Below are 27,486 nucleotides of genomic sequence, written 5' to 3'. Positions count from 1 at the left end.
AGCAGTCTATTAAACCAATTACATTAATCAAATTCTTAGTGACAAACTTTACGGAATATTATTAGCAAGTTGAACAGAATTCTCATAAACGTTTAAGTGCTTCTACATCTAATAATGGCCATGTTAGCTGAATAACTGTCGTCAAATTATTATTTCAAGTTACTTTCCTACGCAAAACCACAAAGCGCAGACCGCGGTGCAAACCAGCTGTGACGTACAAGGGAGGAATAAATAGAGGCTTTCATATTTCACGCAATAAAGCGGTGTCTCGCCTCTGCAGCTGGAGGGACCGTTCGTCAACATGATAGATGCACAAAGTGCCGATCAGAATAATTTCGTGGTAAGAGGGAAGTCCGACGGCAACCTCATTTTACGCGACAGTTTTGTGTCGCAAAATTATTCAACGATGAGCCGCGCTTGGCGGAACCGCGTTCGTAATCTGGGAAATTCAACGAAATATTTGATGCCACCTATGTCTGTCCACATTCATATCGAAATGGAGAAAGACTTAAGTAGAATTTATGAAAATGACCTGCAATTTCCCATAATAAACATGCGCTGTAAAGTCTGTAAGCAAGAAGGTAATCAATGTAATTAGTATACTTAGTGAATGAAATGCAAGAATACCGTTCTATAGGGAACGGTTTATATGCCGTAGTATATTTCTTCTAAGATTACACTCAGCTTCTTGGCCCATTTCTTTCGTTGTTCTTGAACAACGACAGTACATAAAGTTTGGCTACTGAGGAGCCCGAGGCTAAACTAAAAGGGAAAAAAAGGAAACATTAGGTTATAGAACAACATCAAGTAAAAGGAAGAAACTTTCACAAGAAATCCACAGTACACAGGTTTCCTGTTATTTAGATAGGACAATTGGGGCGCGTTCTAGCTTATAATACAGTGACCTGTGCCACGCCTATCGGTGCAGTACACAGCCACTGAAAGAGGCAGTAGATTATTATTATCCTTATTATTATTATTAAGATTGTCTGTGATAGTGGTTATTGCAGTGGGCAAAATTGTTTATAATGTACAGTTCCTGATGCTTGTGCCAGATTAACCCCGACGTTCTCGTGGTATGTTTGGCCTGTTCTTTTTTTGACTCCGTATAGTAATGGCTTTTGCAAGGCCCTTTCGTTAGAGACCTCTCCACCTATGCCGCATGTGCGTACAGTCAGACGCCATTCCTGCGATGGCACTAAGTACTAACGCAGTCGAAGACGTTAAGTGGCATTAAAAATGGAGAAAAAAGTACAACCCCACATTCATTAGTCATAAGGAATTCCTGTGAAGTGTAATGTATTCAAAGTAGATAGAATAAAATATGCATCCGCATTTTCAAAACCACATGGGGCCTGCTCGGCGAGCGAAATTATCACTTGCTGGGTTTACGTAAGCGTCGCGGCATACCTAAATGTAAGGACCAAGCTCGTCTTCCTCTGTATTTGGTTACTGCGTGCATTTTGAGTGTTCAATATTGATAAAACGGAAAATGACGGTGCTTCTATAGTAAAACCCGGAAAATTTGCCGTATAAGGGCCGCTTGTATTGCACTCGCAGTTTTGCAGAATACTCGTATCATGCTCGATTAAAGCTGGAGGCTGTGAAGCTTATGCAGTCAACAGTGACAACACACATGTGAATTATGTGCACGCATACTTTGATAGTTTCGTACAAAGTGCCTCGACAAGATGCACGCATGATGCCTTCAGAAAATTTCTTATTAGGTATTTCATCTCCAGAGCGTGCATAACATTTGCTTTCTTGCTGCAAATTGAACAGCCACCAGCTGTCGAATATGCGACCTTCGCTTTCTGTCGTTGAGGACCCGATTTTTTGGTCTTGTCAATACAGCGTGGAGACTAAAGCGCTTGGAGCATGATATTGTTACTTTAGAGTTCCTACCTGTCTTAGCGGTTTCTCCTGAGCGCTGCATTCACTTAATATGAGTAGCTGTTAATCTTGCTTCTAAAATTGTGATCTCGTGTATTACGTCACGCTTCGCTCATTTCTTTCATTAATAGGTTATCCAGTCCGGGTTATCTCCACTGATTTAATGCTTCAGTTATTCAGAACGAAAATGTAACGGTAGACCGAAACTAAATTTGTACGGCATATAAAGTTTCATTTAGTGAATGAATGGTTGCACAAATCAAACAGTTTGCTTGCCACCACACCCGGATGACCTATTGGTCTAGGGGAAAAAAAGGGGAAATTCAAGCACTTTGAACTAATTTCTGTTCCAGATAGTGACTGGAGCCTATTAGCTCGTCGTCAACGCCGCTTGTTCCTCGGTTACGCAAGATACAGCCTTCCTGCGCTTGGAAACACCTACAAAACAAACCTGCGTGTACTCCACGGACTAGAGGCTCAAGCCCTAAGGCCGTGTCTCGTTCTTCCGAGGTGTGCGTCTACAGCGGCAACGATTCTGATCGCCCGAGAGCACTCAATATCAACATACTTGGCAACCGACGCTCTCAGGGAGCATATTCGGCACGTTGCCCGACTATCTTCTCACCATCTTGCCGCTCTACCCACAGAAAGGCCACACACAACTTACAGTCGTATAATTGATGCCAATCGTACCTCATTGCCATCGAACTACATGCCTGCAGCAAGACCATCCTCACCTTTATGGTGCCTGCACAGTCCTGAAATACGCCTCACTATCCCAGGAATCATGAAGAAATCCAGCATGCCGTCGTTTGCCCTTAAGCAGGCCACATTAGAACTTTTACATGAGGTGCACAGCGGCCGCGTACACGTTTACATTGATCGCTCAGTCACATCTGCAAGTGCAGCTGCCGCTTTGGTGATACCAAGACGATCCGTCAAAATGCAGCTAAAAACGTCACATGTATCATCAACGACAGCTGCTGAACTGGTAGCCCTGCGTGCGGCTCTTCATTTCATTCAGGAGGAACCACCCCACGCATGGTCAGTCTTCTGTGATTCCAAGGCAGCCCTACAGAGTGTACTCTCAGTACTGTGTCATGAATCACATGAGCAGCTCGTCGCAGAAATCAAGGAATTCCACCATCGACTAGTTGACGAAGGACGCGATATAATATATCAGTGGTTGCCTAGTCACAGTGGCATACATGACAATGACCTAGTAGACGCAGCTGCCCGATCTGCCCATGAAGGCGTCGACTGCGTTGCCATTCCTCTTTCCAGAGCCGACGCAGCGAAAAAACGTTCCGCACTTTCGCGTGACCTGACAATGGCCCAGTGGAATTCATCCGATTTCACAAGTGCACGCCTTCATACCCTGGACCTTAATTTACAGCTCCGTATTCCGCCCGAGCTTCCACGACGTGACTGCACCCTTCTAGTCCGTCTATGGCTTGGAGTAGCATTTTCAGATGCCTACTCTTTCCTTATCGGAATGGCCAACAGCCCACTTTGTGACTTCTGCGGGTGCAATGAAGCAATCGACCATCTTCTTTGTCAGTGCTCTCGTTTCAACCCACAAAGAGCAATCCTCTCAGCCACCCTAGACAAACTGGACAAGCGCCCAATGTCAGAAAACAAGATCCTTGGAAACTGGCCTACGCGAACATCAGCGCGATCTGCTATGAAGGCGCTGCTGCGATACTTGAAATACACGGGACTTTCTGACAAATTGGGAATGTACACTGTGTGACGTAGGACTGTACGGTGACACTGCGTAAGACTAGGAACGCCTTTGCGGGCTGCGTGACAGTGCCCACAGAAACAGTTCGTATGTACGTGCGTGTGTGTGTTTAGGTTATTCTTTTCTTTTTTTATCCTTCTCTCTCTCACCTATTGCATCCCCTTGCCCCTCCCCCAGTACACGGTAGCCAACCGGAGATAATCTCGGGTTAACCTCCCTGTCTTCCCTTTGCCTTTCTCTCTCTCTCTCTCTCCCGCTTGTTCCGAGCCTGCTTCTTTACCTCTAATGCCTTATTTTACCGTTAGACTTGTGTCCGGCCGATGTGAGACAAATGGCAAGTACAGACCCCATGCTTCTGTGAATGAAGGCTTGCCGTATAAAACGGAGCCCTTTCTCACCACGTGATAGCAAGGTACCAGCCGGAACGTATGTGCAAAAGACTGACACCAACGACGTTCTCTTATTGTGATAGATAAAATGGACGCTGCAGGTGAATTTCGCCGTCTCCATGATATTAAAGTCTGCGAGCAGGGGCGACCCGTGCGTGGTATGCTACGGTGCAAGGGGAAGTGTGCGAGGACAGTGAGCCGAGAAAGAGTGTGGCTTGATGTCTTCGCGCAGGCCAAATGTTGTGGATCACGTGATCCAGCGCATATTTAGGGACAATATTGGGCTTCATGCGTAGACCCGCTGTGGATGCGTATGGCCCACCGCGTGGTCCTGCCACCGCGCCTTATGTTGGAGGTAACATGCAGCGGGTGCTACGTCTAAGGGCGAGCCGAGATGGCTAGTGATTTCATGCGCGCCGACTACCCGTGCACTTACTGTTGGTGGTCGCGCATACTGAGCTACTGACACGCGGCAGAGTTAAAATCATGAAACGAAAAGCAGCACGAAGCGTTAGCTCCCGGCGGCAGGCTCTTCTGACCGCGACCACTTGCTGTCAATGAGCGATGGAGGTCTTCTGGGGAGATCTATTAATGTTTGCCTATACGGTTGTGACGTTATTGTTTGTTCAATTACTAAGCGAATTACTTAAATTTATGAGGTCGCTAAAACTACGATCCTGACTTTGTGTGATTATCGAACTCATTGCTCTTGCAATGAATGCTTTGCCTTACGGGCGATACTGCGACTGCATATTGCAGTTTTATAAAATGGACTATTTTCGCATATACTGTATGCTATTGCGAGGAGTGGCCGCATATGCGGGTACATGATAGGAACAGTAATGTAACCGCCCACCAACAAGCCCACCAGCGCGGAGGTGCTATGAAATGTCCGTAACTGCACTAGATAGCTCTCTCTACTAATTCTGCTAGGGTACTATCCTACTAACTTGTGAGATAAACCTTTTTAGCGGTGAAGCAAAGGTTCATGAAAAGTGTTTCAGACCGGCACTTGCTTCTCTTGCCGTCCTCAAGTTATCTTTCGTTCGAGACTTGTTACAGCGCCCTTTCGCCGCAAACACTGAGGTTTACCCTAAGACTTTCACCATCGTTTATAGTGTGTGTAGTGACAGTGCTGACGTGTTCGTCGCAGGGCCTACTTAGAAAGTCTACACCCGGGGACTCCACGAGAGTTGACGACTCGGGCGTGACACAGCCTCCGCCATTGACGCCCGTTCAGGGCGACTCGCCGCCGCCCGCCCGAAGGCCGGGCAGGCGACCCAACGCGCGACCAGCCACTGCCACGACGCCCAGTGCTGGGGAAGGCAACGAGGAAGACAGGGCTGGTGGTGCCACGAGGTTGGGGCCAGGGCGCTTGTCCGTCGACGACCACGGTGACGGTACGTCGGCAGCGGTGACGACGCCCCCGCTTCGCAACGGTCCGCGTAAACGGTCCCGCTGGAAGGCGTCCGCTTCGCAAGAGGACGAAGACACCGGCGGTGCCGAAAGTGGAAGCACTGTGGATTACCAGCTCAGCTCGGATGAGGAGATGTCCAAAAGGAGCTCGGGCCAGCAGACGCCTCCGCCTCTTCCGCCGCCCGCCCAGGCCCCTCATATAGGTGAGAAGGTGTGGCGCCGCTTAGAGCGACTGAAAGTTGAGCAACTTCGTACGGGGGCTACTAAACGCCAGACGTGCGTACACTGGCACATGTAGGTACGAAAAACACGGAATGAAACGTAGTATTGCGTTGACCTTTTCGTTCCTACTGAACTTAAATTCTTCGAACCCGGACCTCGTGTTCCACAGCGCAGCTCCATAGCAATTGAGCCAAGGAGGCAGCTCTCTTTCTTTTTTCATTGCTTGTTTCGTCAGTGCGCACGCCTGCCTTTCAGCAAAATGTGTTGTTGTTTTTTCGTTCATTTGCGACTTTATGAGTAGTTTGGATGTTGAAAAACCCGCTATGACGAAATCGCAGCTGAAAACAAACAGAAAGCACTGAACGGAGGAGCAGTAATCAAAACATTTCGGAGTCGCTTAGAGAAACACACACACACACACACACACACACACACACACACACACACACACACACACACACACACACACACACGCACGCACGCACACACGCACACACGCACACACGCACACGCACACGCACACGCACACACACACACACACGCGCGCGCGCGCGCGCGCGCTAAATGCCAAGAACTTGACAAGAAGTTTCGAATACAATGGACACTGAAAAGACAAAACTCGCCTAAGCGGACATGCCGAATGAACGGAACAACGTTACAAAATTTTGTTAGTTTCCATAGCCATGTTAACAAACTTGGTTTAAACAAAACCAATATTGTAGTGAATTCGGGCTAACCGGAACTTTAACCGAAACTACCACATATCTCATCGGCGTGTCGAAGTGGAAACATTCGATAAACATGTCAAATTATAATGTTATAAATTGCGCTGACAATTCCTCCCCTGCGCTGAAACACCTTCAGCGCAGGGGAGGAAACGGCAGCACTTATATTTTTATGTTTTGTTGAAAAAGAAGGAAACATATTGTGCTTTCTACATCTTATCTGTAAAAAATTCATGCGATGTCACGCTGCTATTATTTATAGAATATATTGGTGCTGTGCATGTCTTGCGTTGTAGTACATTTAGCCAGCATTTACTGCAGCTAACTGCTCTATAATAGCTTATGAAATACTAATGCGCGATTCATCCGGCAATTTTAGAAAATCTGCACACACAAAATGAAAAATAAGAAACACCTGAAGTTGAGTTTTCAGCTAATCACATTTATTACTCTCTATATTTGCACATTTGTATTTTTTTCACAATACTGCAGGCGCTCGTCAGGCCCATGCAGGAGTGGTTACAACATGGAATACAGTAGAAAATAAGGAGAAGAAAGTGAAACTACTGTATCCCGCAAAGCATTAGCACACGAAAAATGAACATACTCAATAAATACATACACTCTGCTTAAATCAGCGGTTCGTGAAACAGGAGAAACAACGTTTACCAAAAGTATGCATCGACAGAGGCTGCATATGAAATACAGGTAACTTCACCATTCGAATTCCAGATTCTCAATACTGTCAATAAATGCGTTGGCAGATCGGCAGTTTACGGCTCTAAAGGGTAGCATGTTCCAATGGGAAATGGGGTGTGGGAGTAAAGAGTACTTGTGAGTGTTGTTATGGCTGCGATGGTGCCGTATTGATTTATTATGATTCGTTCGGGCAGAAAGTCTGAATGGCGCTTGAATGTATGTTGCTTGTGGTATTCGATAGGAGCCGTGATAAAGCAACTATAGAAATTTTAATCTGGAAATCATTCTACGTTGGGGGGGGGGGGGGGGGAGCCAGTGGTTGAACGTTAGCCTCGACGCGCAGGTTCGTAATGCTCGTTCGACGCGAATATTGTGAATATATAAATCTCAATGCTAAGTTCTGTATGCGTTCTAGTTTGCCGGTTAAATACTTCTGGTGCGGCGCCCCAATAATGTCAGCATACTCTAAGGCGGGTCTAATGAGGGTTCTGTATGCATTTAATTTACCACTAGGAGGTGTGTTTCTAAGTTTTCTTCTCCAGAAATGCAGTTTATCTAGCACCTTGTCATATATGTTATTTATATGAGTTTCCCAATTTAATTTCGTTGTAAGAGTGGCCCCGAGATATGTGACCTCATCGAATTTTCTTAGTGGTATATTGTTTATTGTGTATGTAAACTGAAACGCATTTTTCTTGTGTGTGAAGGAGATACTGGTAGTTCTTGTTGCATTCAGTTTCATCCCCAATTTGTTGCACCGATTTTGTATAGAAGCTGACGAATCGTTTAGTTTTACCTGATACTCTCTGGTATTCACTATTGTGTACACTACGCAATCATCGGCGAATAGGCGCATTTGAATAGGCGGCTGAATGCATGAACGAATATCATTGATGTAGATCAGAAATAGGAGGGGCGCAAGAACCGAGCCTTGTGGAACAGCAGAAAAAAAGTTGATGTAATCAGACATAATATCTTTCACACCTACGCATTTCTTTCTGTTTTCGAGGCAGTTCTTGATCCATGTACTGTTTTCTCGTGTACACCAATGGCAGGTAATTTACTAATAAGATGTGGATGAGGAACAACATCAAAGGCCTTTGAAAAATCTATGAAAATGGCATCTGTTTGGCTTCTGTTATTTATTGTGGTAGCTATATCAGGGGTTATCTCAGCTGAGTAATAGTACTTAGACCTGTACGGAATCCATGTTGCCGGCTGTATAGTAGGTTATTATTCTCTAAGATAAAAGCGGAAAAGTGCAGGTTTGGTTGTTCGCAGGTTACTTATCTGGGCCATGGTGTCGGCCAGGGCACGAGACGGCCGGCCGGGCTGAAAATAGCTACGATTTGAGAATTTTCTCAGCCGCGCACGAAAACAGACCTGCGTTCATTTTTGGGACTTGTGGGGTACTATCAACGGTACATTCCGAATTACTCGCAATTGGCAAGTCCATTAACGGACGCCCTCCGAAACGGAGCACCGAGTAGCGTACACTGGGATGAGGACAAAGAGAGCGCTTTCCAAAGTTTGAAAGCGCATTGGTTTCTCGTCCTGTACTTCGCGCGCCAGACTACACAAAGGAATTCATAGTTCAATGCGACGCAAGCGACAGAGGTATGGGCGTGGTACTTAGTCAGGTCGGCGACGATAAGGAGGAGCATCCTATCCTCTATGCCAGCCGTAAGCTGAATGTAAGAGAGGAAGCCCACAGCGCTTCAGAGAAGGAATACACTTGTTTAGTTTGGGCTGCCCAGAAGTTGTGTTACGTGTACGGAGCGAAGTTCATCATCGAGACCGACCACTGTCCTCTGACGTGGCTCACTCAAATGTCACACAAAAATGGCCGCTTGCTCCCATGGAGTCTCACTCTCCAAGAGTACAACTTCTCCGTTAGATATAAGAAGGTAAAGTTGCATAGCAATGCGGATGGTTTGAGCAGACTAATTTGAATTCTGCGTTTGAGGGTCCCGCCGTAATTTTAGGGTTACTATTGTTAATTTTGTTAAACCAAGAATATTCCCTCTCATTTAGCAGGATTCCCTCCATCATTACTGATTTTGTCGGCACGAAATTGTTTCAGAAATTGGCATAACGAAATGCAGCATTTTTGTTTGTGCACTTATGTTTTCTTTGAAGCCTAGCGGGTAGAAAGAGAGAGCCAATGTACGTGATCTCGGCGCAGAGCCGTGTTGTGGGGTTCATTTTGCAGTTGCTTGTCCTTTTTGGATGTTTTCGGGCGGTGACATCATTGCACAAGTGGTTACTGCGAGCCAAGACATCACCCCCTGGCCAACAGCCGTTCTCTTCCTGCCCAGCGGTTATCTGCGCTAGACAGTCGAGATTTTCCAGGCCATGGAGGCGCTAAATAATATGTTCCAACAATTTACTGGATGCACATGTTAATGAAACAGGTCTATAGTTACTTACGTCGAGTTTAAAGCCAGATTTGTGCACAGGTATTACTTTGGCCCTTCGCCAGTCGTCAACTATCACTGAAGTTTTGAAAGATCGCCTGCAAATTACGTATAAGTATTTTGACATCCAAACTGCATGTTTTTGCAAAAATGCGTTTGATATAAGATCAGGGCCACAGGGTTTCTTTACATCCAGTTTCTGCAAGAGCCGAAAAATTCCTTCTTGATCGATATCTATTTCAGGCATTGGATTATCCAACTGATACCGTGGAGAGGGGCCGTTAAAGCTTGTTCTGTTAAATACAGATTGAAAAAATTCATTAAATTTGCTTGCTATGACGTCAGGCTGAACAACCGTCTCGTTTGAAACAGTAATCTGCGATACGGTGATATGGTGCGCCACTCCCTCGATAGGTAGCGTCAGAATTTTTGTGGTTTATTCCTCATGTAAGAAGGCAGAGTAACAGTGAAAAAACGCTCCTTGGCCGTTTCGATCTTATCTTGTAGCGAGCGTACGAGAGGTTGAAGCTCACGTGTGGTTTTCTTTCTGCGTTCTCATTTAATTTTTCGTTTTAAATGTATTATTTCGCGCGATACGCAAGGATGTTCTCTGTTCACTCGTTTCTTTCTGGAGAGAATGTAGTTTTCTTCACAAAAATTTACAATATGCTTAAAAGGTAACCATAATTCATTTACGTCGTGAAGTAATGAGAACTGCAGAAAGCAGGCGTTCAAATATTCTGAGATAGCATTGTCATCCGCTCTTGAGTAATCCCTGATAACAGCAATCGATGGTTCAGCGCAATGCGTTGGCGGGCTAGTTGGTGCGAATCCATGAATACTTTGTTTAGCGCATAGCGAATACTTTGTTTAGCCGTGTCCTGTCGTCTTTCTTGTGTCTGTTGTTTTGCGCTAAACAAAGTATTCAAGCAATCGATGGCTTAACGCGTTCACGGTTTCCTAAAATTGGGCAGGAGAATACAATTATTTTATGGTCCGAAATGCAATTTTCAACGTTTAATGTGTTATATTGAAATAGGCTGCTTACGAACATCAGATCAAGCACAGAACATGACGGACCAGCTATCCTAGCCGGTTCAAAAACTAGCTGGTCTAGAGAGAAAGTAAATGACATAAACAATAGTGATTCAGCACTTGTCGCGTCAGAGCTGTTGTGCGAAATATTAGTCCAATTGATTCCTGGTCAATTGAAATCACCTGTAATGATAATATTGGAGTGTGAGCCAGTGTGTTTTGTAATGTAATCGTGCATAACGTCTAGTTATTCAGGGGGCGCATTCGGAGGTCGGTACACACCACCCAGAAATATGCTTTTTCCATTAAATGTAAGTTTACACCATGCGCTTTCATGGTCACGTACGCTGTTTAAAACTGTGAATTTTATGTTTGATTTGATTGCGACAGCTGCATCTTGCGACAGCTATATCGACGCTTTTCTTAATTTTGCATTATCCGTAATTTACAGCGTTGTTCTTACAGCCATGCTACAATAGAACACAAAATGCATCTGCCTTACTCAACGTTTCCTCTATAGCAGATTTTGTGGTGGCGTCTCAATTACGCGCAGACCTGAGACTCTGGCTCAGCTTAGCCAAGCAGAAGTGCCTCTAGTTGACCTTCTTCGGTTTCCCTTGAATATACTTCGCTACCAGACTCGCGTGATTTACAAAACACATGGTTGATTGTCGGCGTTATCTTGTTATCTCATGGACGAGAAGAAAGGGAACTGAGGGGCTGTTTAGTTTTTTATCACCAGCTTATGAACCCAACGGAAGCAGACAGGAAAGTAACTTTGGTTAAATTGTAATGCACTAACACGAATGAAAAGGGAGATGAAATAAAGGAAAAGGCAAATTGGCTTTCGATGGCAGCTGAACGCACATTTTCCGCATTACGCTTGCGATGCAGTTCCAATTGAGCTGCGGCGGCGGCAATTCTCCAGCACACGTTTTTAGCTGTGTGTTCGTACCAGATCTGTCGCTAGGACACATGTGCCAAAGACAGATGTCCCACGTCCTCTCTTAACGCTGAGCGTAACGTAGCACTGCGTGAAACTATGGGCAGACAACTGGATATCTTGTCTAGTTTGATACATGCGGTGTTCTTATAAGGGAACATCATTTACCAGCGCTTTCATTTCCCTAACATTTAGCAGCAGGTTGAAATGCTGCTGGGCCCTCCTAAAGCGCCGCTCCGGTATTGTTTCGTAACGCGCAGTATTGCTAATGCGTTCAAGTGCAGTGCCCTTTTCTGCGACTTTTAGGGAAAGCGGAGCCGCGTGCAGTGCTTGCCGATCGCTCAGCATCAAAAATGGGATCTCGAAAGCGCCGATGCCGCGCTAGTTGTGACGCGGAGGTAAAAGATCGCTATGCGAATGACGTCATTCGTCGGTTGACACTCGCTGCGCGTCATTTAATGCCTCTTACTGTGCCTGACACTGTGCGGCCGTGATTGATCTCCTTTCTTGACGTCCGTTGTTGCTCAATCGGGGGACAAGAATGCTTGTGCCGCTTCACCACGTCGGTTTCTCGTCTTGCCCTTGTGCGTGCGTTAATTGTCGAGACATGAGCTAGGCGAAGAGCGAGTGCACTCGGGCGGCACCCCAGCAGCGGTGCCGGTACGTCTCTTGTGTAGCGGGGGGAGGGCGGAGCGCTTGGACTGCTGTAGCAGGAATGCGCGAGGGAATTTCTACGATCGCGAAGTCTCCGAGTGCGGTAGGTGACAACTGCTTTTCTTGTTGTTGTCGTTGTTGTTGTTGGCTGTGATCCCACGTAAGGTACGAGTGCTGTTTTGTCGCGTCACTGTGATTTCGGCATCGGAAGTCAACGACCTGTGTGTAGTGCCTAATTCGCCGGTACTGATGTCGTTGAAGCATTTGCGGTTGTAGTGCTCATGAAGGTTCCGAGTGGGCTGTTTTATTCCCTGGTTCAGTGATTTAGTAGACACTGCTGATTCTTCGTAGACACTGCTGGCCCTTCGGAAGTAGCGTATTGCTGCTGTGGCAATATAACTCTATTATTTTTATTGATGACGAGAGAGAGAGACCAAAAAGATACAGTACAGAAACGTTAACCAGAAAAGCGTCTGTTTGGCTACTTGCGCTGGGAGAAGAGAAAAGCGGGAGAGTTAACGCTTTATTAGGGAAGGCACTTCGGCCTAATTGGTGAACGGGACAGGGGGAATTGAATGTTGAGAGAGGAGGAAAGCCGCGTCGACTGCGTTCACGCGCTTTAAAGGCACCACGCAACCAATAGCACTCGCGCAAGCTATTCGTTCTCGAAAATGCACTAGAAGTGTCTGCGCGCCTATCTGGGCTGATGATTAATAGGGCCGGTGTTCTAGTGGAGTCTGCACACACATCACGCGTTACGACCTAGGGGAAAGGCTGTAAGAATAGCTTGACGTGGCTGATGCTGACCAATGCCGTTTGTATAGTAGCGGCCGGCACTTCCTCCTTTTTTCTTCTTTTAGTCTGGAAACATTTTTGACTAAAGCTACCACCACCAAACTTACTCCTAGAAAGTATAACTGAACTTAAGTGACCTCTGGCATTTCTTTCGAGCGCTGAAAAACTTTGAGGTGTTGGCTTCGAAGATTACACTGTAAAATAATTTCCACCCTTAAAAGTGAAAAAGGGTGTAAACGTGTCTATAACTCACACCATTGCGGTCTGAGTTATACCAATCACACCCTAAGGGTCGGAGTTATAGGCACATTTATACCCTTTCTCACTTTTAAGGGCGTAAATTATTTTACAGTGTATTGGGCCATTTTGTGCGGTGTCTGTCGTATATATACTCACGTTTTTCTAGAAGAAATTGTCAATAAAAGCTTTGTAGATCCAGCGCACATGTTGGAATATGCGCGAAATTTTAATGAAGCGGACATGGAAGCCCGATACAACTAAATATGCGTGAGTCATAGCGCGCTTACCACCTTCGTGCTATCGCCGCATGGCCGCGGTTTTGCCGGCGCCATTCGTCTTCAGTATCCTTGTCGTCATTGTTGCACTGTCAACGTCGTTATCCTTACTGTGGTTCTGTTGTCTTGGAGTAGGCTATAACTGCACCCCCCCCCCCCCCCACCTTTCTTTTTTTGCTATCCTTTAAACTGTTTTCTTTGGGTAGACTTGCGTATTTCCTACCAAGTTGTGAGGCTTGACTAACAAAAGAGAGAGAGAGAGAGATGAAATAAAGGAGGAAACGAGCGAGGCTAATCAGAACGCAAAATGTGGTTCGCTGCCCTACACGGGGGGACGGATGAGGTGGAAGTCAGAAAATAAGAAAGAAAAACGAGTGAGGTAGATACACCCGAAAACGCAGACACACGATCGCAGCCAGTCACGATCGCCGCACGCTATCGCACTCCAGGATGACGTGCAACAAAATGAACATCTGTTTGAACAAATCTATTCTTAAAATTTATAAAAAAAGTTCGTGCATTTCCTCTCCTGGCTCTCTCTGTAGCAGTGCCTTTGTCTCCTCCTGATCGCAAGGTAAACGAGGTCTGCATTCTAAAATGGTTTCCTCTGAGAAGAGCATTTCTTTAGTAGGACTATTGTGCGCTACTTTCCTTCTTTTTGTTAACTAGCTTTCTTATTTTTCGTCTTGCATTTCTTAGTCTGTGGAGTATATTTGTGACAATTGTGATAGCCGGCCCTTCACTGGCTAGGCAGTCCGAAAGGAACTCCGCGCCGAAATTTTTTCTGAGTTTCTGAAGTTACTCAGTGTCACGGGCCTAGAACGTAAACTTTAAAAGTGTTCAGCGAGTTCTAGTATATTTAAAATGCTGATTTAACGGAAAGGTTAGGAAAAGAATCGGTACTAAATACTGCATTGCAATAGCCGTTTACAATTGCATAGAGTGTGATCATACAGTGGCATTACATACAGTGGCAGTGTGATCGATTTCCATTCGAATATTCACATATTTTGTTTGTAATAACACAGATAGCTTTTTGAAATAGATTGAGTAAGCATATTGTACTCGGGGCACAAAATAAACACGACCCCGTAATAGTTCTTGCCTTAGACTCTATGCGACATTGCAGTCGCTAATCGATATACTCGTGAATCTTGTGTACGTTTCTTTTTGCTAAAGCTTACCGCATCTCTCGCCATAATTTTTTAGTTTGTCGTGTATTGACGGAAAACGTCAAGCTCCACTACGCAATGACGAAAGCGGGAGATCAAATGCCGTGGAAGACTTGGCGACTTAAATGGCCGAAATTCGCGATGTCGTCAAATGATCAATTTGTCAAAAGGCATTGCCACACTACAAGCTGCACTCGATAGGGCATTTGAGAAATTTGTTACCAGTGGTTTTATTCTAAAGCGCTAATGTTTGAGCATAGAAATTGCGTAACTGTAGTAACCCAAGCGAGGCGGGGCTATGAAGTGGAAGGTGAACGGCTCGTTCAGTGTGCTTTAAGTGCTCTACCAGGAGAAGGTTCAGGAATCGCGTTGTACGCTTTTGTTGTTGAGTGAATGAAATATAACTTCGAGGTCTTATTTATTTATGTACAGGGTTTTCGCTGACCTTAGAATAAATGATTCAGCAGGAGTGAACAGTGAGACAATGTCTCATAGAGTAACCAATATAGGACACGGTAATGGTACGCAGAGAATGTTGCACACTATAAAAAAGCTCTGAACACACACGAACGTTTCCTATTGAAATTTTCTCTGGATCTTTTGAGCACTTGTAATTTTTTGATGGACATAATTGAAGTTCTGCTACTATGAACTACGAGAACATGACTATTCGCTCAAGTACAGTGGATGTAATTTCATTTGCCTCGACAGTTGCTGATAAAAACATGTATTCATATCGCATATATTTGATTGAAGAACTTCCCGCGCTCACTATTCATCTCGAGGCATCTTCTCTAATGTTTGAGAGAGGGAGAAAGATAAAAGAGATGAGAAAGGCACCGAGGTTAACCGGAAGATAGATATCCAGTTTGCTACTTTATATTGAGGAAGGGATAAGGGAGACAGAAAGATCTTAAAAAACTGCACACACATGAAAAGAGTAGGAGAGGGGAAAGAAAAAAAAAAGCAGAAACACACGCAAACACAAAAGAATGCAGGAGTGTCACAGTCGTTCAAGCAGGCTTCTTGAACGGAGAAACCTCAGTAGCGTCTTCACCGCCTGCTGGTGAGGAGGTCTCATCAGCACGCTACGATTGTCTGCTCAGTAAACGGCCGGTCATCGACGCGTGCCAACGCCGTCACAGCGACTGTCTCTGGGTGCTGTGGCGAGGACCATGACAGAGGACATGTTCGATTGTTTCCTTGCTGCCGCAATTATCACAAGTAGCACGATCACTCATTCCGATGCTCTAATGTGAGCATTTGAAATATTCTACGCCGTTTATAATATAAATTTGCATACAAACTATGCATGCATTGTTCATTAAAAAAACATCGAAGTACATGAGGGACATGAGATAAAATTGCGGTTTCGCTCATGATGCAACGCAGCGGCGCTTTAGCTGATGCAATATCATACTCGATAAATGTCGCACTATGTCGTCTAGCACCGCTTGAAGAAAACATTCACAGATGTGCGTGAGCAGTTTGCCTTAGAAAAAGAAAAAAAGAAAAACTTCAATGTGGGCATGTGTTCTCCGCTTGCGGAAATGGCGCTCTCTGGCGGGAGACAAGTAGAGAGGTGCGACTTCCGACTTTTCTCTCATATCCTGCCTTCCGCTTCTTACCGGTGGCTTCGTTTAATTCCTTTCTGCTGGGTGATGGTACAGAGATCAGACCTGCAGCGGATAGCATCAGCCAATGTTATTATTTTGTTGTAACATCGGCAGAAGCGGAATTTTATGCGCAGTAAGTCCTGCACGGTTTCCTGCGATTGGAGCAAACTTTCGCAGATGGGCGCAGATCAATCGCCTATTAAATTAACGAAGAGAACTTCAATAATTCTGGAAAGCTGGCCTCGCGCTCCGGCCTTGAAATATCGTCTGGGGCGTCAGCCTCACCCTGCACTGATAGCGCAGCCGCCAGGTTGGACTACTGACACGGTGAGACGTTGCGCGTTACTGCGATCTTTTTAGCCCGAGTGCGTACGCTATTGTGCTACGGAAGTTGTCAATGTGACTGTCAATATGGCGTCTCTGATGTGACGTGAACACTTATAAACAGTGCAATGTTCCTTACGTCTTTCTCTCATTTGTTTTTTCACAACTTTCGATGATTCTCTTGTTTCCAAACAATAATCGTCACGTACACATTGGCGCCTACTTTCGTTCTTTAGCGCTGCGCGGCCGATACTTTCTCGTCAGAAGCAACGCTGTGTCGTGCTAATACATTCATACCTTTCGAAACCTTATAGCACTAGGACCACAGCGTCAAAGGAAGGAAGTGCACGCATAAGAGATAACGATTATTGTTGTGGGACAAGACCGAATGGGTGTAAGCTTCCTAGTGCACTCTTCTATAGGGCGTTCTTTCGCTGACAAAAAATTTGACTCCGTTATACACTACACAAAAAGTTGACATCCTTTGTGGTATATGTCGTCCCCAAAAGATAATACACATCTCTCTTGCTTGCCTTTATGTTCTTGAAAACTCTGTCCTCGCTACTTTAATGTCAAGAACGCTACGCCACTCTGTCAGCGCGCGTGCTTTTCGTGACCTGGTAGTATACCGTGCGCGCAGCGTTAAAAAAAAATGGGAAGGCACGCAAAATTTATTACGAATGTTGTTTGGAGACGAGATGAGCCCCAGAGGGAGCTAACATTAGTTGGGGTGTAATGGAGAGCTACGCACTTCACATAATCCTGCTTGCGATACCTCCGTAACTGTGAGAAAAAAGGAAAAAAAAAATAGGGGCTCTACGTGCCAAAACCACTTTCTGATTATGAGGCACGCCGTAGTGGAGGACTCCGGAAATTTCGGCCACTTGGGGTTCTTTAACGTGCGCCTAAATCTAAGCACACGGGTGTTTTCGCATTTCGCCCCCCATCGAAATGCGGTCGCCGTGGCCGGTACTCGATCCCGCGACCTCGTGCTCAGCAGTCCAACACCATAGCCACTGAGCAACCACGGCGGGTAGAAAAAGGAAAACAAAAGAAAACCCGTCTGCAGAGAGTAGCCGCACGCTCAGGCTTAAGCGAAAGCGCGTCCATGACAAAAGGTAACCCGAGGCAAGCGCATCGTCTGGTGCCTCCTTCCGGGACAGACGAAACCGGCGACTCGAGTGAAGATGAGCGCACCGGTAGCGCGCGCGCGCGCGCTCGTCGAGGTGGTCACTCAAGAACCCTGGGAACGGGAAGGACGAACGTGCTCCGCAGCGTTGTTGAGGAGGAGGTGCGGGAGTGTCCTGTCGATGGGTGACGCGCGAAGTCCGGCGTATTCGGGCGCCGATTCCTGCCCCACTGTCTGCCGGCAAACGCCGGATGGCGGTGTTGGCTGCCCTCCAGTGGTCACGTGGATGCGCCATCTGACGGAGGAATTGATCAGTCTGGTTTCACACGTCATCCGGCCTGCCTTGACATCCTCAGTCAGCTGTGCAAGATTTGGGTTCGATTTCCCTGACGCTACTGACACCTGCGGATTTGCAACATAACTTCGCCTGCCTTGCATGCCTGCATTGGTAATGTAAAGCGCCGTATCTACTTAACCCAAATATTCGCTCGAGTATGTCTCAGTTTCTTTTATTTTTGTTCTCTTACGAGTTTAGCCTTGAAACTCTCAGGTGTCCTACAGCTGTTCTTTCTTTTTTTTTGGATTTTGGGATAAGCCATGTTTGGTATCATGGGTGAGAATTCGTACCTCACTGTGGCTGGCGCAGCGACATTGCAGGAAAATGCATCAGCAGCACTTCAATATGCAAAGCTATGCGATCAGGCTTTAAGTGACATCGTCTCCAGAGTGCTTTCATTATTAGTAGTTTAGAGGTGGTTCCTGATTATTTATTTACAGAAGGTTTTGTTTTAAATATTTGCTGCTGGTATAGAGGAGTGCTGGCTGCACATTCTTCAAAAGTCAACTACCGCATTCGGGACAATTTCAGTCCCTGAATTGGCCTTTAGTAGTACGAGATAGCAGGATATGTCGTGGTACAGTTATTCGTGGACGAAAATGAGAGGAATGAGAAGTCTTCCGAGTGACAGTAGAAAGAAAACCAAGGGCCTTCGAAACAGCTTAGAGCGTATGGGAACTGGTGCGTTGTTTGGTTTGAAAATAATATACAGGGGGCGTATCCGTCGCCTTATTTAGTGCTGGCTACCGATATACAGTTACGTTACTGGAATGGGTGCATGAGAAATTAGATGAGAGTGGCGTGCCCTAATTTTTGGGAAGTGTGTTGCTAGGCGTACCCTTTACACAGATCTGAGGGCAGTCCTCTAGTCCGGGCTGTGTATAATTACGCCGTTGTTAATTACTATCAATAAGTACCTGATTTATTCATTACATACATGGCGGTGTTATCAGACATACGAAGAAGGAAAGTGACCCATGTGTGGTGTAGTTGCTGCTCTTTTAATATGACCTGAACCGTACCAATCATTTCAGTAATGGCCCGTGAATAAAGTGTTCCCCTGCACTTTTGAACGCATTGTGTGTTAAGCGAATTGTCGGCAGCATATGTGAACAGGAGAAACGAAGTTGTATATGAGTGTGCGTCTCCTGCAGTGAGAAGGTGTCTACATCAGAGCCGACTTTGAAACCTCGATGCTGTATTCGGTTACTAAATTTTGACTGAGCGAAAATTTGCTTTCTTTGCGTAAGAAGAAGGCCGAAGCTACCTATTTCGTGTCAGGCACTCTTTCCGTAATGGGTCTTTTACAAAACGCAACAGCGATCGCCTCTCCTTTGTTAGCAAATTGTATTCCCGGCTTTCATAAACTTCAGTATTTGAAGGATCCGCTGGCAAATGAGGATAGTTGGTACTCTACCGGAACATGGAAAATATCTCTAGGAAGGGACATGGTTTAACATTGCAATGACACCTCGGCCTCAGTTGACTCTTGGGACTTCGACTGATTAATCAGCCTTAATAATTAGCACCCTTCAAAATATGAATTATAAGTGCGATAGCTTTTTATATCAGTATTCCTGACTTCGTAAACTTCACTTAATATTGGATGACAAAAATATTTCATAGCAAATGCCGGCACAGTTTTCAGCGTACTGCTATTTGGAGTATTCCCTCGGTAAGCACAGATGAAGGGAGAGGGTAGGGAGGGCGTTAAAGTGGCGTGCAAAAAATAAAAGATCTTCATTGAGAGTGGTCCTATTAAATTGTTTCTACAGTGGACTTTATGAAAACCAAAACACAAAATAGAAGAATAAGTTCATAAATTGTTACACAAACTATTCGACGACATAAAATGTACGGTGTCAGCATTGCACTTAAAGATCAGGGAAAGAAAGAAGGGAAAGAAATAGAAACTAAGACAGCTACGATGAGTTATCAAAGCAATTTGACAGGGGTGGCTTTTTCAGTCAGATACTTTCGTATCGTGTGCTAAATTTCGGTCAAGGACCTAAATCATTTATTGCCATTCATCCCCAGTGCTGGAGTAGGACGATGTCAACTGCAAACCTAAGGCTGTTGAGATGTTCGCCATTTATTTTTACTCGTAAGCTTTCCCAGTCTAATAGGTTGGATACTTCTAAGCATGCAGTGAATACACATACATGATCACATTGGAGTGATCATGTCTCTTGGCTTGACTCCTTTCTTGATAGGCAATTTTCTACTTTTTGTGTGATGAGGCAAGGTAGCTGTGAAATATTTGCAGATATTTTCCAAGATATTCACTTATGCCTCTTGTACTCCTTGATTACGCAATGCATTTATGACTGCTGGTATCTCAATTGAATGAAATGCTTTTTCGTAATCTATGAAAACTATATGAAATGTTGATTGTACTCTGGATAATTCTCAATTACCTTATCGAAGACGTGGACGTGATCCATTCTAGAATATTTCTTCCCCAAGCCAGTCTGTTCTATTGGTTTATTGAAGTCATGTGTTGCCCTGATTCTATTGGAAATTATCTTAGGGAATATTTGATGCAATATTGACGGCAAGCGAATGGGCCTGTTTAATTCAATTCAGTAACGTCATGCTTTTTCTGATTTAGTATGAGGTTGACATTCTTCTAGCTTTGTAGTACGCTCGAAGTCGTTAGGCATTTCATGTTCAGGGCCGCAATCTTTTCAAACATAATATCTCCTCCATCTTTGATTAAATTTCCCGTTATTCTATCCTCTCCTCCCGCTTTTCCCCGGGACATGTCTTACAAAGCAGTTCTAGCCTCATTGATAGTTATAGAAGTAGCGTCTGTATCCTCTTCATCAATACTTCCAGTGAAGGCTGTGTGGCTGGTCCAGGTACGAGGCAGGTCACTATAGAATTCTTTGTCTGTTTTTACTATATCGTCGAAATTGCCCATGAAATTGCCCTCCTTATACTTCACTGCATGCATCTTTCCCAGTTTTATAGCAAGCTTCATTCTCACTGATATCATGCAGCTCCCATTTTTTACTGCTTATTCCATCTTTACGACCTTATAATATCGAAAATAGCTTACTTCATACTTGTTTATGAGCTTTGATACTTCAGCAAATTCTGTGTGATCTCTTCAGTTCCGCACTTTCACAGGGCAGCTGTGAGTAATCGACCTAGATAAACGTACTCCTGTACATACACTAAAGGCTGAAGGGCAATCATACTCGGTCACTTGCCAAGCTATTTATCATTACCTTGGTCTTCTGCATACTAGGGCCCTATAACGTAAAACTATTCCAATAAGCTTTTATTACAATTTCCTGACGCCAAATTTTCATAATCGCTGACGCAACCATCGGGTGGTCACCCGCAGGGTTCTCTCAACAGACCACTCAAATGCTCTCCTCGTTCATAGGAGGTCACTCTTGTTTGCTTGAAAAACGAATAGCCTTGCCTACGCTGAGCAGCTTGTCTTATCTGATTGGCTGACAAGAGGTCAGGAGCACGCTCAAGCGGAGCGGGATTCGATGGGGCCGAGCTACTGAAATGAAAATCGATAACCGGATGAAGAGGGTGGTGTGGGCGCCTGCCAGTGGTCCGCTTTCCTTTACTTAGCTTGCCGTGGCCGGTCGAAAATCGCGGCGGCATGCAACGGAAGCTTAAGAATGGCGCTAAAACGGATCCTCAGCAAACAAGAGTTGTCAGAACGAGGTCTTAAACGTGCCGTAAGTGCCAGAAAACGTTACACGGCCACGCAAAACGTTTTATTATACGCAAATAAACTTATGCTCTCCGGCGGGTGCGAGTAGACTGTCGAGCGATCGGCGCCAGCCATATTTTATTCCTTTCGGAACGGAGCAGCCTGTGGCTATTCAGAAGAAAATACAGTTTTGTTCGGCACATTAATGCATCTTTAACGCGTACGCGTCACTTTGACGCGGTGAGTTTTCGCGGTTTTGTGACGTCGCGTGATAGGCAGGGGAAGTGGGTGAGCCCGAAAACTTTTAACCAATAGCCGAAGGCTAATGGCGAAAAGCATTGAATCGGAAATAACTACTTTTCTTTTGTTCAGTCAAATCATGCATAATCAACGTGTACACATGGTATCAGATGGGAGCTATCGCGGTTTTCGTGACGTCGCGTGACAGACAGGTGAAGTGAGGGCGGTCCAGAAAAGGTTTGGACCAATCGCGTAGGGCTGATTGCAGATTTGGAATCGAAAAGTTTGGAGTAGTTTTACGTTATGGCGCCCCTAATCTTCAACACTACTTTTAAAATCTCTCGTTTGAGGTAACTGAAGACTTAATACAGAAACGACAAAGCATGAGGGTGTCTAACTGAAGAGATCAGACAGAATTTGATGAACTATCCAAGCTGATAAACAAATAGAAAGTAAACATATTTTTGATACTGCGTCGTCATAAAGATTGAATAAGCAGTACAATATGGGCGCTGCGTGAACGTACTGCTATTGGAAGAAAATTTAAAAAAGAATAAAAATGGGTTGGAGTGCTTACAGCAGGCATTAGCAAATCACGACTGGAAGCTTACCCCTATCGTTGAAAAGTAAGGTGTGCAATCATTGCATTCTACGGGTGCTAACGTATGGGGCAGAAAGTTGGAGGTTATCAAAGAATCTCGTAAACAAGTGAACGACCGCACAAAGAACGATGGGACAAAAAATGTTCGGGAAACGTTGAGACGGGAAAAAACAGTGTGTATCAGAAAGGAAACCAGGATAGCTGACATTATAGTTCACATTAAGAGAAAAAATGAAGCTGGGCAGGCTATTTAATGCGTAGGGCAAGTAAACTGTGTTCCATTAAAGTTACAGAATGGGCGTCAAGAGAAGGCAAGTGCAGTGGAGGACTGTAGAAAATTGCCTGCGGTGATGAAAATAGGAAATTTGCAGGCGCAAGTTGTAATCAGCTATCGCAAGACAGGGGTAATTGGAGATAGCTGGCAGTGGCCTTGGTCCTGCAGTGAGCGTGAAAACAGGCTGGTGATGATGAGGATAAAACAAAATTTCCTTGCGCCACTACGAAATATATATTACATGAAGGATCAGCAATCCTTCATCTCCGATGTTACCGGAAGTTACAATGATGTTACGATGTTACAAGAAAGTGGTAACGGAAGTTAACACAGACGCGTACCCTTCGCTTTTAAAGCACGTGCCGGAAAGCACGAGAGAAAAAGAAATGGATAACTTGGGAGCGTGACTTAATGGCAATTTTGACGCGTAGCCATAGAAAAATTGTAGTGGAATCCAGTGAAAACGATCGTGACAGTGAGCGAAAAGTATCTGCGGACCGCAGAGAACGAATGGACACTAGCAACACTTCCAAAATATAGCGCTGAATTGGACCACAGCGTTTGTCGTTGACGGCACAAATTATCGTCGACATCTTGTGGCAGATCTCTTGACAGCTTGATGACAATGGCGCTTAGGTGTGACGTCGACGGTGGGTAGAAGATGGAACGACAACGATGTAATCACGGTGATGAAGACGATGACGGGATACCACACATTGGTGCGCGTCAAAGAGCCCCAGGTGGTCAAAATTAATGCAGAGCCCGCCGCTGCGGCCCGCCGCTGCGGCCTGCCGCATAATCAGGTAGTGGTTTTGGCATTTGAATTTAAACAATGCTAGTTTAAACTTTGACAGCATGACCGATATGGCCTGAAGACAATGGGTTGACGACAGTGTGACGACGATGGCAGGACAACTCCCGCGCATCTGCGCTTCCTTCTGTGAATTACTCCACGAAAACCAGATACTTCTCCGACATGGGGGGGGGGGGGGGGGGGGGAGACATTTGCTTTAAAATTATACAGGACAAAACTGTTCATTTAGACGACAAACCTTGAGTGGTCTATCTTGAGGAACGTTTCCATCGTCAGCCTACCCAGGTGGCGGATGGCGATAATTTTAATGGCATCCACCTCGAAACTGACCTGCTGAAAAGTGTCACCTAGGCTTCAGCTACTGAGCTCTTGCTACATTTAATGCAGGTTAATATATTGCGAATATTTTTGTTGTTTCTCTGCATTGAAACTTCTATCTCTATATTGTAAAGTTACCCTATGCCTGTAAAAGCCCCAGTTTCACATGGACCGCTGGCCAGTCATCTTTCCCATCAGCTTTGAACCCAACTCCTTGTGGGAGGGAGACGTTTCCTACCATGTTGGCGGGGTTTAAATGTAAGGAATAATTCATGGAAAAAGCACCCAATTACGTGACCGTTCATGCGGTGGAAAGGGATTTTAGTAACCTCGTGTGGCTGTGGTAGGTTCGTGTCGGCATTCTGTTATAATATGTTCAGTTGTCTCTGGAGAGAGACAGAAATAGAGCTTTTATTGATATCAGCACTCAGGAGGGTGGACGCAGCCTCCCTCCGCCTAGCAGACGGCGTAGATCCATTGGGTCTCAGTGGCTGCTTCGGCCAGCTGAACGGTCCACACCTGCCCTCGCTGATCTGAGCTGAGCAGCAGTGTCTCCCACTGATGCCGGTTTTGAACTGCGGCCCTCGAAAAGAGCCTCCTTCGAACATGCCCACACAATATCCAATTTATCATATCTGTTGCCGCCACTTTCTTTTTGGCGATCCCAGGTTGCCTACTTGTACATCCAACTGCTATGGTTTCATTCCCGACTTTCTTTACCTCTTCCTCTTGTGTTTCCATCTTTTGAGGTACAGATATTGTGTACTTTGGCCGCTCATCCCTATTGACCATCATACCTAACCCCGTATTCAGAAATGCATATTGAAGTCCATGCTTGACTTGATGTAAACGACGCCTAGCGCGAACGCGCCCAAGACGCTCATTGCGTTTTCTTTGGTGCGTTCACGACAGGCGTCATTTAAAGGAAGTCAAGCGTGGGCTTCAAGTTGAGATGCATTTATGAATACGGGCGTTAGTGTTCCTGGAAAAGAAATTTCGCTCTGTGCATCTCTGACTTCAAAAGAGGCAGGAGAAGGCGACACAGTTCCAACACCGTTCACAGCGTCCACAGCGTATAAACTTTCGGAGGCCAAATTGCATGAGACCACGTTCGTCCCAAGAGCTAGTTGGCGTTCTGCGACGAGCGCGAACCGCAACTCACTCCTTTCCCCTGCTTCCCTCTCCCACCTCCTGCACCGGCGCTCGATTTTGTGAGAGTGACGTCAGTCGTGACGGAGGGGCCCTCCTCATTCCTCCTCCTCATTCGACTTCCAAAACTTGCGTGCTCTCCATTCCCTCTGGTGAAATACCCGGCCACCGGTACCCAACCACGCAAAGCGTAAGCCAAATAAAGCTATCCGCTTTAAAAGTAAACGATTCACTGGAAAAGCCTTGAGACTCGTGACCGTTTAAATGATGGCAAGCAGTCGGTTCTAGTCATTTCGCGCGGCTGGGGATGGTTCGTGGTCTATTGTCTGCGGTGCCACTCGGAAGTTGTGACATGCGGCTTAACGCAGAAACTGTGGTCGCTGTAATGGCGACAATGTTCGCGGGTACCGAGATGGGGCGCGCAGAAAGCGAGCGTCACCGGCTGGAGAAAGCGGCCGCAAGTTAGCGGTACTCAAGGCAACAAGCCAGACAACTTCGTGATATGTCTGGAAACACTGTACGGCGAGCTCTTCCTAGGTTTACTTGGATTCTTCGCGCGAGTGAAAGCAGGGAGAGAACTGCGTTAGAGGACATTGTCTTGTGTAAGCTGATGTTATGACGTCGTGCTCCCTTTAAAAGTATCTTTGTACATGACTAAGACGCTTTCTTGCTGCCCCGCTGCGGCCACTTGTGTGAATGCCCCGTGAGCTCGCGGAGCCACTAGAAAGCTGAATTATTGGCAGTATAAACCGCTGCTGACAGGCGAAGTTCAATTTCCTCGGATGAACTAGCAAGGATGGTTCGCTGTCGCTCTCATTATCCGTAATGTCGTCAACTCCGAACCGACACCGGAAGCAAAGCTTTAATAGCCTAAAAAGAAAAGCAAACGGCCGCCGACTGTACTGCGACTCTCGGTGTTCCAGTTAATCATTTATATAAACTGAGATGGTGCAGACAAGAAAGAAACAATAGGAACAGGAAATTTGGATGTGCAGTTGCGAATGTAGACGTGTTAGTGGGCGGCGCCAAGCGCCGTGTGACGGCTAATATTGCAGATTCTAGTGCCAATGCCGAGGTATATGTAAACTGGTAGCGAAGCTTCTATAGAAGCCCACGTTTCAAGGAAATGACGGCTTGTTTCAACTGTTGCCATCTACGTTTTAGGGAGACAACGGCAAGCAAAAAATAAAAGTGACGTCACAACCGGAAATGGCAGTCACGTCAAGATTTTATGCTGCTTGACGCGAATGTTTGAATTTCGTTAGCGTCTGGCATTTCGACCGCTACTACACCTGCAGTTATTTTTCTTTTGAGGCTGAGGCGAGCTTGCGACTCGCCTCAGCTGAAGCGCCAGCGTGTCACTAAACTATAGGAGAGGCGTATGTCTTAATGTGAACAAAATTAGGCTGCTATTGATGGTGATTGCTGCAGTAGATTTCTCAGGAAGGTGAGTGAATAGAATAGAAATAAATGACATTGCCATGGAGGTTTAAAAAATAACTTCACTTTTATTCGTGTAGAATGATGGTACCAGTATAACTGACCAAATAAAACATGTTTCAATGGAGGAAAGTTTAATGGCCAGCACACGGTCGTGAAACGTCTTTGCTGAGGATCCGTTTTAACAACATTTTTAATCTTCCATTGCACACCACCGTGCTTTTCTACCAGCCACGGCAAGTTAAGTAAGGGGAAGCGGACCAATGGCACACGCCGGCACCACCCTCCTCAACCGATTATCTAGAGAGAGAAGTGGTTCTTGTGGGGAAGGAGGAAAGCTTTCGCTGTGCTGGCTCGGCCCCATCGAAACCCTCTCCACTTGAGCGTGCTTCGCCTCGTGTCAGCCAATTAAGTAAGAAAACTGCTCAATGTAGGCAATGCTATTCGCTATGAAAAAAAAAGTGGCCTCCTATAAACGAGAGGCGCGTTTGATTGGGCTTTTCAAACAACGCTGCGGGTTACCGCCCGATGCTTGCGTCGGTGGTTACTTAAATTTGACGTTAGGAAATTAGAGTAAGATATTCGAATAGTTTTACATTACAGGGCCCTAGGTCTTCAAAAGGCCTGCCCAGTTTCATCTATCAGCGTCGAAAATTTCCGCCACTTTCTTCTTTTCCTGAAAAATGCGCCTGAGGAATGCTGGGTACTCAAAATGGGTGATAACTTCAGTAGCCGAAGATTTACTTAGAACTTTGAATTGTGGCCGCCTGAATGCACAGACGGGGGCGCCACAAAATGAGTGGGGACAAAATGCTCAGTGTTACCGCACATCCATGATGTATCGCACAGGCTTAAGACGATTGGGAAGACCGCCAACGTTAAGATCGTGTTTTCAGCGCCAAACGAGCTTTCTACTCTGTGCAAAGCCAGCTACCGAAGAGATACC

At 45.6% G+C, this 27,486-nt stretch overlaps 1 protein-coding gene across 4 annotated transcripts in view; it reads left to right on the top strand.

The window, feature by feature from the left end:
* LOC142575918 (uncharacterized) overlaps positions 1-27,486 on the top strand; it is a 235,836-nt gene that overhangs the window by 176,173 nt on the left and 32,177 nt on the right. For all 4 annotated transcript variants that reach the window (XM_075685722.1, XM_075685719.1, XM_075685721.1 and 1 more), the window contains exon 3: positions 5,180-5,645. In XM_075685722.1, coding sequence (XP_075541837.1) covers positions 5,180-5,645 — 466 coding nt within the window. The remainder of the gene's footprint in view (positions 1-5,179; positions 5,646-27,486) is intronic.

The sequence above is a fragment of the Dermacentor variabilis genome, chromosome 3 (assembly GCF_050947875.1).
Source record: "Dermacentor variabilis isolate Ectoservices chromosome 3, ASM5094787v1, whole genome shotgun sequence".
NCBI classification, from domain to species: Eukaryota; Metazoa; Arthropoda; class Arachnida; order Ixodida; family Ixodidae; genus Dermacentor; species Dermacentor variabilis.
The sequence above is the reverse complement of the archived record's forward strand: the minus strand, read 5'-3'. Positions and strand labels throughout refer to the sequence as shown.